General features: G+C 40.2%; 2 protein-coding genes across 3 annotated transcripts in view; one reads left to right on the top strand and one right to left on the bottom strand.

Annotated features, from left to right (window-relative positions):
• LOC149733229 (uncharacterized) overlaps positions 1-13,446 on the bottom strand; it is a 169,264-nt gene that overhangs the window by 69,017 nt on the left and 86,801 nt on the right. The window lies entirely within an intron of this gene.
• On the top strand, positions 41-985 carry LOC149733237 (zinc finger MYM-type protein 1-like). The gene is made up of 3 exons (XM_089881209.1): positions 41-97; positions 297-837; positions 912-985. Exons 1-3 carry the CDS (start codon positions 41-43, stop codon positions 983-985), a joined length of 672 nt encoding a protein of 223 aa, XP_089737335.1.

Genomic DNA, 13,446 nt, shown 5'->3' with positions numbered 1-13,446 from the left:
TTAAACGACTGGAGGCATTTATCGCAGCGAATTCGAAGTCATGAAAGCTCCGCACAGCATGCGGAAGCGTGTGTCGTATATGACCAATGGAGAAACAGTAAGACAATAGAAGAAGCGTTGCACGGATCTTTACAAGAGAAAACAAACTTTTGGCAAAAGGTTTTGGAAAGACTATTAAATATTACGCTGATGTTGGCGATGTGTAACTTACCGTTTCGCGGATCAAGTGAAGATTTTTCGGATCAAGTGAAGATTTTTCGAAGGATAGAAAGGGCAATTTTCTCTCAATCATTCAGCTTCTTGCCAAATATGACACTGTTTTAGACAAACTTTTACAACTACCTAAAGGTTCTCCAAAATATCTTAGTCCTTCGATACAAAATGAACTAATATCATTACTGGCTGAAGAAGTTCTCCGTGATATAAAAAGTGAACTCCAAAGCGCTCCTTTTTTTGCCATTATACTTGATACGACCCAAGATGTCAGCAAAAAAGACCAGTTAAGTGAGGTATTTCGTTATGTCAAAATCGTTTACCATGATGATGGAACGCCATCAGAACTGAAAGTTGTTGAAGCGTTTAACTCATTTACCGAAGTTGAGGATTCATCTGCAATCGGATTACACAAACTAATAACGGATTCCATTCAGCAGAAACGGCTTGACATAAAAAAATGCCGCGGACAAGGATATGATGGTGCTGCAGTGATGAGCGGGAAGTACTCCGGCTTGCAAAAGAGGATCCAAGATGTGGCTCCACATGCTTACTACGTGCATTGTGCTTCGCATAATTTAAATCTGGTGTTAAAAGATGCCATGGAAGCTGTGACCGAGACCCGTAAATTTTACGACACCATTGAGTCAGTATATAGTTTTTTCGGGCATAGCATTGTGCGGTGGCAAAAGCTACAGAATGTACAAGAATGTTCTTCACCAAATCCTACATTGAAAACGTTAAATCCAACTCGTTGGTCCGGTCGATATGATGCTGTCCATGCTTTGAAGGAAAGATTTTTTGACGTTATGAAAATGTTTGACGCATATAATACTTACCAGCACAAAGCCAAAACTACGTGCATTGTGCTTCGCATAATTTAAATCTGGTGTTAAAAGATGCCATGGAAGCTGTGACCGAGACCCGTAAATTTTACGACACCATTGAGTCAGTATATAGTTTTTTCGGGCATAGCATTGTGCGGTGGCAAAAGCTACAGAATGTACAAGAATGTTCTTCACCAAATCCTACATTGAAAACGTTAAATCCAACTCGTTGGTCCGGTCGATATGATGCTGTCTATGCTTTGAAGGAAAGATTTTTTGACGTTATGAAAATGTTTGACGCATATAATACTTACCAGCACAAAGCCAAAACTACGTGCATTGTGCTTCGCATAATTTAAATCTGGTGTTAAAAGATGCCATGGAAGCTGTGACCGAGACCCGTAAATTTTACGACACCATTGAGTCAGTATATAGTTTTTTCGGGCATAGCATTGTGCGGTGGCAAAAGCTACAGAATGTACAAGAATGTTCTTCACCAAATCCTACATTGAAAACGTTAAATCCAACTCGTTGGTCCGGTCGATATGATGCTGTCTATGCTTTGAAGGAAAGATTTTTTGACGTTATGAAATGTTTGACGCATATAATACTTACCAGCACAAAGCCAAAAGAAAGAGATGAAGCTATGACAATAAAAAAACAGATGGAAAACTTTGACTTTGTGTTTATGCTCGTTGTTCAGTGCAAGGTTTTGCAGATCGTCAACATTCCTTCGAAAGCTATGCAGTGTAAAACAATTGACTTAATTTCTGCCCATAAACTTTTGCAAACTGCTGCTCATGACATCGCTCAGCTCAGAAGGAGTTTTGACGCAGTAATAAAAGAAGCTTCCAGTATTGCTTCTCAATGGGGTTTGCCAAGACAGTTTTTAAACAAGAGGGCAAAGAAAACAAAAACCTACTTTGATGAAGTTTCCGAAGGAATAACGTTAAGCGATCCTAAAAACCTACTTTGATGAAGTTTCCGAAGGAATAACGTTAAGCGATCCTAAGAAGCGATTTCGGGTAACTGTGTTTCATCCAATGATGGACAAACTTTCTTGCCAACTTATTAATCGCTTTGAAGGAATGAAATCAGTGGTGACGACATATCAAGTTTTGGAACCAAGTTTTCTTTCAAGTGCTTCTCATTTGGATATTGAGGTTGAGGCAAAAAAATTTGCTGACAAATTTGCTGATGACGTCTCTCCTTTGTTTCCAAGCCAAATTCTTTCCATCAAAACGTCGTTTAAAGAAAAGATTGAACATTTAAAATCTGCCAAAGAAATGGCTTCTTTTTTGATTGTAGAAAATGCATCACTTGCAACATCTTATCCTGACGTTTGCACGGCATACATGGTATCTGACAGTACCTGTTACAGTTGCTACGGCAGAGAGGTCTTTTTCTAAACTTAAACTGATCAAAAACTTTCTTCGAAGCTCCATGTCCCAAGAGAGACTTAGCGGTTTGTCTCTGCTATCGATAGAAAATGAACGAGCTAAAAATTTAGGTTTTAGAAAAGTCATCCAGCAATTTGCTAGTGTAAAAGCAAGACGGAAAAACTTCTAGTCTCCAACCACGCGCCAGTCAATTACTAAATTTGCAGTCCGTATCGTGTTTTGTTAATTTATATTTCGTATTGTATTTGTTTGATACTTGCTTCATATGCTATTGGCAAGGATGGCAGTACAGTACGGTTAATAAAAGACTCAATTGAAATGTTTTTCTGTAAGTTAAAAGTTAAAGTTTCTGTTTTATTTGCCAAGTTACCTCAGTGGTGTAATTATTATAAGTGAAAGTGGGTATTGTGCGCCTTGCCCTTCACATGAAAATAACGTTTTATGTCTTTTGAGGTGATCATAATTGCCATGGCACTTTGATTCTTTTTGAACTAAAAAATATGCACTGCAAATCTCCCTTTTGCTGAAAACCATTGTTTTATGCTCACAAAACAGCTTGTCTCAGACTCCCAGTAAATTGCACATAGGCTACTCGTCATACTTTTCTTGTGCTGACAGAACAGTTGAAATCTATAAACAGAAAAAATTGGGGGGCCCCACAATGGACGCTTGCACCGGGGCCCCGACGGACGAAGTGACGGCACTGCTTTAGCAGTAACAGAATGTGTGTCTTTGGTGCAGTAACAAAATGTGGAGTCCAACGCGTTCCTTGGAGTTTGGTTGGGCGCATGGATTTTAATTACCCAATATTTCGGCCAGAGCCTTTTAGGATCTCTTATGGCTTTTGGGCTGTATTGGTAATGTTTGTGGACAAGCTTTAACAGAATATGATTCATAAGAAACTCTACATTTCCACGTTTTGTGGTTGCCGCCAGGGTTGCCAGCTCTAATCTATGGGCAACACAATGAATGGGAACAATATAGGGATTATGTTCTTTCAATCTGATCCCTAACACTGTTTTGTCTGCCAATGTTTACCGCAGCACCATCACAACCCACTCCTACACTTTTTTCTTGCCAATTTTTTGGGTTGAGCACGTAATGGTACAAATTTCTGGCCATAAATTAACTTCATCTCGGTTACGCTACTGTGAGTGGCCCCGTCATAGCTTGTTTAAAGCTAATTTAACAGCTTCATAAATCGAGTTTTTTGTAAGTGGTCCTGCTGCTTTATCAGCGAATGAACATATTGGTTCATGGCACCTTTAAGACTGCACCCGAACACTTTATGTTTGCCTTGCTGCCAGATAAACAACAACAAACTCTGGTTGGTTTTATTGAGTCTGCATGAAAATCAAGGTTAGGACATCGAACCTTTTATAGTTTTTTGTAGCTGACGTCACATGCTTTCGTCATCTGCACTCGCTTCTCTTTTGGGCGTTGCCTGATCGTTAAATGTCCAATGAACGAGTAGCTGACCGTATCCTGGCTCGGGGCGCTCGACCATTCCGGAAACCTCATTACTGTTCGTTGCAGTTAAGATGCAGTTGAGGTATTTCTTGGATTCTTTTTGAGATTGCGTTCGTTTCTCTTTGGCACAAGAGCTCTGGTTGTTCATGTTCGACCAAGGAGTGTCCGGTAAGTGTCCTGGCCGTGGGCGTTTTATCGTTCCAAGAACTTCGCCGGTGATCGCCATCGTTGTCATTTTAGAAGGTGATTTGCTGGCTATTTTTTGCTCCTGCGTCACCATCGCGTGCACATAGCTAGTTCATCAATTTCTGATAAAATACTTTCGACACAGCTTATAGCTTTGAACGCTGGCCTTGTTAAAATGATGGATAGTTTGTCACGAGTACATGACATGATGCAATATTGCGAAATAATGGTGCAGTATTGTCACGAGTACATGACATGATGCAGAACGGTGATCGCCATCGTTGTCATTTTAGAAGGTGATTTGCTGGCTATTTTTTGCTTCTGCGTCACCATCGCGTGCACATAGCTAGATCATCAATTTCTGATAAAATACTTTCGACACAGCTTATAGCTTTGAACGCTGGCCTTGTTAAAATGATGGATAGTTTGTCACGAGTACATGACATGATGCAATATTGCGAAATAATGGTGCAGTATTGTCACGAGTACATGACATGATGCAGTATTAAGAAATAACATGCAATGTTCCTACATATCTATACCCACAACAAAAAACAATGAAAAAAAAGTTGTTGCTAAGGGCGAAACGAAAATAATGGTGCAGTATTAAGAAATAACATGCAATGTTCGAAGGGCGAAACTGAAGTTGGACCAGTGTGTGGTAATAGTGTTAGGCAACGTTTTGTGTTAGGGGTATTGCTAAGGGCTAAACGGAAGGAAAAAACATATGCATAAAAAATGGATATTGGACCAGTGTGTGGTAATAGTGTTAGGGAACGTTTTTTGTGTTGGGGTATTGCTAAGGGCGAAACGGAAGGGAAAAACATATGCATAAAAAATGGATATTGGACCAGTGTGTGGTAATAGTGTTAGGAAACGTTTTTTGTGTTAGGGGTATATTTACCCCTAAGTGTTTTGTAGTTTTTTTTTGGGGGGGGGGTTTGTGATGCATGTCAATTAAATGAGAAAATGTTGTGTCTAACGTTATCTTTACGATAAGTTAGGGTACATGTTTCGGCGTCTATTAACGAGTTCAATTGACTCGTCGGTGCGACCGTCGTTCACCTGTGCCTCCGGGGTTGTTTCAGCACCAGAAAATCTGGCCTGAAATTTGCTACGAACTCTGAACCACATAAAGCTGGACCGTAAGTTTTAACTGTCCAAATGGTTAGAATGACCGCCCAAAACATGGACAAAAATTGAAGGACAAAATATGGCTAGACTTAAAAAGGGACTGAAATCTGGCCTGAAATTTGCTACGAACTGAACCACATAAAGCTGGACCGTAAGTTTTAACTGTCCAAATGGTTAGAATGACCGCCCAAAACATGGACGAAAATTGAAGGACAAAATATGGCTAGACTTAAAAAGGGACTGGTTATGTTAGTTAAAGCCGATAGGAAAACATTCCGTGCAACTTTATCCAAGCGTTGGCCAACTACACCCAATTCAGCACTAGAAGTGCCGTCATGCCCCATGAAATACTCATTTAAACGTGCATTTGTTTCGCTATTCTGTGCAAATGGTGATTAAAAGATTGTTAAACGTGCATTTGTTTCGCTATTCTGTGCAATGGTGATTAAAAGATTGTTAATGTCCTCAGACTTTTCCCTCACCATCAGATTATCGACTGTGAAAAAGTCAATGAGTTGGAATTGGAATTTTGGGTACTTTCAAGCTGGGAATTAGGGGAACTATTCGATTGTCAATGTGAGTTAAGGTATAATTCTCAAACCGGTAAAAGGAATCATGGATTTTAAAGGACGCCATGTGGCCTGCTAAATAAAGGAAGCCGTCACGCATTAATTGCGTGATTCTTGAAGTACCATTCATACCTACTGCTACTAGAGGACGTGAAGAAAATTCATTACCATGCCTCATGCTGTTAAGTACCCGACCTGTTACGTTTTCACATATTTGTACCATGAGATCACCAATGGCTATTCCCGCTACATGCTGGTGAGTAAGTTCGGACAAGATCTGGCCAGGATATGTTAAGCCCACACCAAGCGAGATACAGAGTAGTGAACAAGCGTTGTATCTCGCAATCTAAAAATGCAATGGAGTCAGTAAAGTTTTTTCGATGATTCAGCCAACGATTCAGCCAACAAGTCGTCAGAAAGTTCATCCAAAAAGATAATAAGTGTCTATTTTCACCATTACCAGACTCAATTAACTCAGATGATGACATTTCAACCTTATGTACCTGTAACCCTTCAAAACCGGTGCAATTGTCAGTTACAAAAATGTAACCTGACTGTGAACAAAAAGTGTGGACGGCCATAACAAGCCAAAATGCTACCCGGGCACCTTCCTACGTCATGTATACTCAGACCCAATGATTTAACCTCCATTCTGTATGGATGATGGTGTCCATCATCCCCATGAAAATGTAAACTTAGTGAATGATGAGTCAGAGGTACACAATTAATCTTAGGAGGTACGGTCCACACAAATACTCGATTACCGGTAATACAGTGTCCTGCTGTGACGTCGCATTTGCTTATGACGCCTAAGGCAGAATGTAAGGTTTTGTGATAATAATCATAAGTTATTTCACTTATGACTAGTTCAGCATTGTAAACTCAACCTGACGCACTAGTAGGCCATTTATAAGTAGGATGTACAACATTGGAGGTAGCATAAGTATTGGGAGAGATTAAACTAAGTTCTCCAATGCCACGTGCAACTTTGTTATTGGCCCATTCAGCACATTCCTCATGTGAAACGGCTGGATACAGTCAGTGGTAGCAATTTCTTTAGTCTTACTACCAAAGAAAAAGTAAGTTGTCAGAAAGGAAGTAACCAATTTACGACAGATGTATACTTGAATATTTGTGAGACCTGAGTTAGGGTCATAAACTAAAGCGTACGTTGGCTTACGAATACAAGTTTTTGCAGGCGGTACATAGAATTCACCCTGAGCTAATGCCGGATGGCATAGCTGGAATTGTTCTCCAAAATCTTCTCATGCTTCCAAGTCTTCGAGATACGCTGGACGTTTGACTCGTCTACCAGCTCTAGTGATGCGTGAAGGAAAAATTGATTCCTCACTGATGACGGGTTCTGTAGCGGAAGTATCATGATTAATGTTATTGTTGGGGGCGGCTAATGTTGAAGTTGTGGGTTCGCGCTCCGCAGCCTCGCGACGACGCTGTCCCATCCTGCCCCTACGCACACGCTATCAGACTCCGCAACGCATTGCACACCGATGTATGACATTGTAAGACACATCTCAGTTTATTGTACGGTGAAAGTGCGACATCGAGCTTAGAGACAAAGTGATAACAACATTGGAGGTAGCATAAGTATTGGGAGAGATTAAACTAAGTTCTCCAATGCCACGTGCAACTTTGTTATTGGCCCATTCAGCACATTCCTCATGTGAAACGGCTGGATACAGCCAGTGGTAGCAATTTCTTTAGTCTTACTACAAAAGAAAAAGTAAGTTGTCAGAAAGGAAGTAACCAATTTACGACAGATGTATACTTGAATATTTGTGAGACCTGAGTTAGGGTCATAAACTAAAGCGTACGTTGGCTTACGAATACAAGTTTTTGCAGGCGGTACATAGAATTCACCCTGAGCTAATGCCGGATGGCATAGCTGGAATTGTTCTCCAAAATCTTCTCATGCTTCCAAGTCTTCGAGATACGCTGGACGTTTGACTCGTCTACCAGCTCTAGTGATGCGTGAAGGAAAAATTGATTCCTCACTGATGACGGGTTCTGTAGCGGAAGTATCATGATTAATGTTATTGTTGGGGGCGGCTAATGTTGAAGTTGTGGGTTCGCGCTCCGCAGCCTCGCGACCATCCTGCCCCTACGCACACGCTATCAGACTCCGCAACGCATTGCACACCGATGTATGACATTGAGACACATCTCAGTTTATTGTACGGTGAAAGTGCGACATCGAGCTTAGAGACAAAGTGATAACAGCATGTTATTGCAAGCCCCGTACTGCCTCACAGTACAGGAAAGTGAAAGGTTTTATAACGGAAAACACGTGTAGCAAAACAATAAAACGCGTCATTGGCATGTGGCAATTACCTCGCCTGGAATTACACACAACTGGGTAATTGTTTTATTATCACGATTAGAATGACGGGAAAGTAGATGTTACGAAAGCAGCGAAACTGCATTCCATTCCTGTCATGCTTTTGTTTTTGCTATACAACGTTGCTTTATATTTAATCTTTATATCATTAAATCTGTGCTAGAGCACAATCAACTGCTACATTACTTATACCGTTTGTGTCATCGTCATGCCTGTTAAGGACTGTAGCCGCCTAAGTGGGCTAGGAGTGATGTTTTTACAGTAGCCCATGAGTTTGGTAACGAAGCTTTTAAGGTTCTATGTACTCCCTCAATGGCTCCATTGGAACTTGGATGATATGACGTAGTTCTGATCATGTTGATTCCCAACTTCCTACACATCGCGTTCCATGATATCGAGTCGAAGGATTGCTTCCACGATCTGCAGAAATCTCTTTGGGTACGCCGAACAGAGCAATCCAGTTGTAGAGAATTGCCTGTATGCATGTCTCCGATTTCATGTCCTTTATTGGAATTGCCTGAAAGAACCCTGTGAATCGGTCAATAATAGTTAAAGAGATACTGATAGCCATGTGACATGGGCAAGGGACCTTCAATGTTAATTGCTGAGAATCTATCAGTAGGAGGTACGTATCTTTGTAACGGGGATGTCGTGTGTCGTCCAATCTTACATTTTTGACACACGATACAGTTGCGGCAATATTTGCTTAATGTCTTGCCGCATTCCAGGCCATACAAAACGTGTACTGACCAAATCTTTAGTTTTTTGACACACGATACAGTTGCGGCAATATTTGCTTATATGTCTTGCCGCATTCCAGGCCATACAAAACGTGTACTGACCTAATCTTTAGTTGGACGCACTCCTGGATGTGGGAGAGTTGATGCAAGCTTGCCATCACCTTTTCTCGCATAGTGCATGGTACGAAGGGTCGAAAAATTCCGGTGCTGACGTCCCCAATCAGTGGAAAACGACATTCTGAGATATATTTGGATGAGAAAACTAAAGAGGAGCCTTGTACCTTAGTCTGGAGTTTGTGAAGCTCCTGGTCCATTGATTCAACTTCTGCCATTGCTTTGTAGTCGATCGCGTCATCAGGGAGGATGTTGACTACACACGCGTTTAGTCTAGACAGGTAGTCCGCGGCCTTGTTCTCGCTCCCTTTTAGACATTCGATGCTGTTCACGTACGAAGGGTCGAAAAATTCCGGTGCTGACGTCCCCAATCAGTGGAAAACGACATTCTGAGATATATTTGGATGAGAAAACTAAAGAGGAGCCTTGTACCTTAGTCTGGAGTTTGTGAAGCTCCTGGTCCATTGATTCAACTTCTGCCATTGCTTTGTAGTCGATCGCGTCATCAGGGAGGATGTTGACTACACACGCGTTTAGTCTAGACAGGTAGTCCGCGGCCTTGTTCTCGCTCCCTTTTAGACATTCGATGCTGTTCACGAAGAGTGATATCTTGTTGAAATGTCTGATCTGTCTATGTGACATATTTGATGAGTCAGCTGAAAAACCACGTACCAACGGTTTATGATCAGTGATATCTTGTTGAAATGTCTGATCTGTCTATGTGACAATTTGATGAGTCAGCTGAAAAACCACGTACCAACGGTTTATGATCAGTTAAGACAGTTACGTTACGGCCAAGTAACTCAGAGCGGAAATGTCCGACTGCACGGCGTCATAAGTCGAGTGTTGTTGCCACGATGTCCATGTCCGGATTGTTTCCTCCCCTTGTTTCTTTTATGTTCCACTAATGTCCACTCCTCGGAATCTAAATTGTCCGTTTTTTCAAAGGTGATGGAACCTTTTTCAAAATTGGCATTAGCTTTTGTTGCGGTAAGGAAATTTAATCCTAAAATTGGTGGACAATCATCAGATAAATAAAAAATGTCCACTCCTCGGAATCTAAATTGTCCGTTTTTTCAAAGGAGATGGAACCTTTTTCAAAATTGGCATTAGCTTTTGTTGCGGTAAGGAAATTTAATCCTAAAATTGGTGGACAATCATCAGATAAATAAAAAATGTCCACTCCTCGGAATCTAAATTGTCCGTTTTTTCAAAGGAGATGGAACCTTTTTCAAAATTGGCATTAGCTTTTGTTGCGGTAAGGAAATTTAATCCTAAAATTTGGTGGACAATCATCAGATAAATAAAAATCCCACTTATATACATATCTCAAGTGTTATTTTCTCTTTAACAGGGAACTGTGGTACCGCCAAATGATGTTACGTCAAATGACTTAATTTTACTTCGGATCGGTTTGGCGTTACTGGATATTGTATGTAACAAGTTAGTTGGAAAGAAGGATATTGCACTTCCACTATCAACAAGGAACAAATTTTTGGAAATCTTGTCAGTTACATAAATGCCCCTTTTTTTGTGTGACCTGCCACGTCAGTTAATTGGGCAGGCCACGCCTCAAGTTTTTTGAAGCGTTGCTACGCTCGAAATCGCAAGGTTGTACGCATCTCAGAGCCTTATTTCCAAATGACCGGTGATAAAAACACACATTGCGACTGTTATATGCTTGGGGCAGAGGAACGGTTAAATCCTCAGTCGTTATTTACTGTATGACGTTGTTGGCCGTAACCAGTACCTTTTCGAGTATCATACCTCTGTGATTCCATTCCACGCCTGCCCGACACCTACTTGATTGTTTGAGAAGTTGCTCCTCCGGAATCCTTTGTTCCTGAAGCCTCCTTGGTAGTTTCCACGGTTGTTGTTTTGTTGTCCAACATTGAATTGCATCCGTTTCATGAAACTGATTTCATCCGTTAGAGTTTGTACCTGCCTTTGTAGGTGTTCGTTAACATATGGCTGTGCTAGGTCTAGTTTGTTACGATTAGCAGATAAATTAACGTCACTACAGTCAGAATCCAAATTTAAACGTTCACGAGATAAAATACTATCAGCCTTTCTCGCAAGAGAATCTAGGGTCAAAGGAACATCTGATGCGACAATAATCCGACGCACCTGGGCTGGAATACGTTTGAGGAACGTTTCCTTCATAAGGGGTTCTAGGCTAGGGTCAATATTATCACTATTAATACCCAAAAGTGACCTCATTTCACTTGGCATGTCAGAAGGTCTATGATCACCTAAAGGAGAGCCATCAAAGAAACGTGCCATGCGTGAGCTCTCGTCCTCATGAAAAACGTTAAGCATATTCTGCTTCAAAAGGTCATAAGCATTAGGATGGTTAATAAACGATCGGAAATATTTCAGTCTTAAAATCTCATGCTTGGACAAAGTCTATATCACATTACGAAATTTACCCCTTTGTGATTTAATTCCCTTATCATGAAAAATGCTCTCGATGTACAAAAAACATTCTACCGGGAGTTCAGTCCAAAACTTAGGTAAATTGGCGGATGTGCTATCATCCTCCTCCCTCTCATTATCAAAATCATCATACCCCTGTGGAAACCTTTCTTCCAGTTTATACTTATATTCAGACTTTACGCTTTGTTCAGGCTCGTTTTTCAGTGTTTTTGTTTGTCATTCTTCCCAGCTTTACGAGATTATTCAATTTGTCATTCTTCCCAGCTTTACGAGATTATTCACCGTCACGCATGGTTGCCTATATTAAAGCTGCAGAGAAACAATTAGCAAATTACTGAAGTTACACACAAAATGTCTGTCTTGGAAACTGAATCTGCTTTAGAGAGGTTAATTGGAAATTGAGGTCGATGTATCCGTTGAAGATGAGACGGAACATAATGCAGGTTTGCTGTATGTCAGTTTAGATGATTTGTGGACGAGAGCTGCTGAAAAAGTGAAAGAATATTTACCAGTGTCCAATGCAATATCAGTTTTTGGGGGATTAGATAGTTATTTGCGCCAACAACTAGTTGAACTGTACAGTATGGATTCCACAAAAATTGCCCATAACCTTTCTAAGGTTATTAATTGTGCTCCAAAAAAACAGAATCCTACGAGCTATCTTTGTAGAATTGCTTCCAATGCTTGAAACTGGTCATTGCACTTCAATGTCTGAAGAACCAGTGGTTTTAACAGACAATGTATCCATTAATGGAGATGAAAGAGAACTATGTTACTATATTCATGCTATGTTTGTGAAAACCAAACATCCGAGGTTGGGCAACGCTTATTCGGGTCTATGGAACTGCTTATTAAAGCTAAGTAAATCAAAACCATTATTTAAATTAATTTATAATTCGATGTAGTGAACATTTCCACTACCAGTACCTGTATCACTATGTTGCAAATTACGGGTGGTTGGCGAAATGTGACACAGTAGGATTTCTATTGCTTCCACCTCTTTGACGAATTCGTCCCAAAAAATGACTCCAAAACATCTTGTGAAATCCGCAGAAAAATAACATATTCAGCAACAAGATCGAGCATGTAATCCAAAATTCCAATAAAAGATTTTGTTGTCATAAGGAGTCCTTGAAATGTTGCATCAGACAAACACATTTTCGCTTTTTCAGTTGTTGTATAAGTTTCTCCATTGGACTTCTGGCGACCATTAACTGCATTTTTCCAATTCAAAAAGCTCTCCAACCGAATGTGACAAGACCTGCGCAGCATAACAAACTCTCATACGTTCAAAGTTGTTGGGAGAAACATGTTTGGATGTTAGTTTGTGCAGCTTGGTCAATTTATTTGGTGAATCAACATCCTTCAGATAAAGATCAACCACCATGTCCCATAACATGAATCCGTCATTCCACATACATATTTGTGTTTCCCTCCCTTGCTACTGATCAAGTTATTCCTTGTAGTTTTAATCAAGTGGCTTGGGTCACTTACAAAATATAGTAACCTGCCAAATGCATTAAACTGTAAAAACTGACAATATAGCTGAAGTTTAACTTACTTGTTGGAATCAAAGGGGTGTTTGCAGGCATGTTGCATATCGGAGACTTTACTTGATGCAAGCATGTTGAACAGTGTTCTGTTAGCTTGGCTACCGTCGGCTTTATAAAAATTATGGGCTGATTACAGCTGAGTAAAAGAGTGATATTATAATATTATGGGAGAGAAAAATTCTGTTCAAAACTCACCAATAAGTGCAACAGGGAAAAGATTGGACACATTAACCAGCAGAGACAATGTTTTTAAAACAATGTGGTAACGTTGTTGCTTTAAAGCCGTCCGATGGAACATATAGCACACCATGTATGAAATACTTGCATTCATAATTATATAGAATAATAATTACCATAGATTTCTTTTAATCAATAGCCACTCTAAAACAATTTAAATCTTTTAGTTTCTGTTAAAACACTTCAGAATATGTGTGTATTTGATTCATTA

Source organism: Ciona robusta, chromosome 7, assembly GCF_009617815.1.
Source record: "Ciona robusta chromosome 7, ASM961781v2".
Classification (NCBI taxonomy): domain Eukaryota; kingdom Metazoa; phylum Chordata; class Ascidiacea; order Phlebobranchia; family Cionidae; genus Ciona; species Ciona robusta.
The sequence above is the reverse complement of the archived record's forward strand: the minus strand, read 5'-3'. Positions and strand labels throughout refer to the sequence as shown.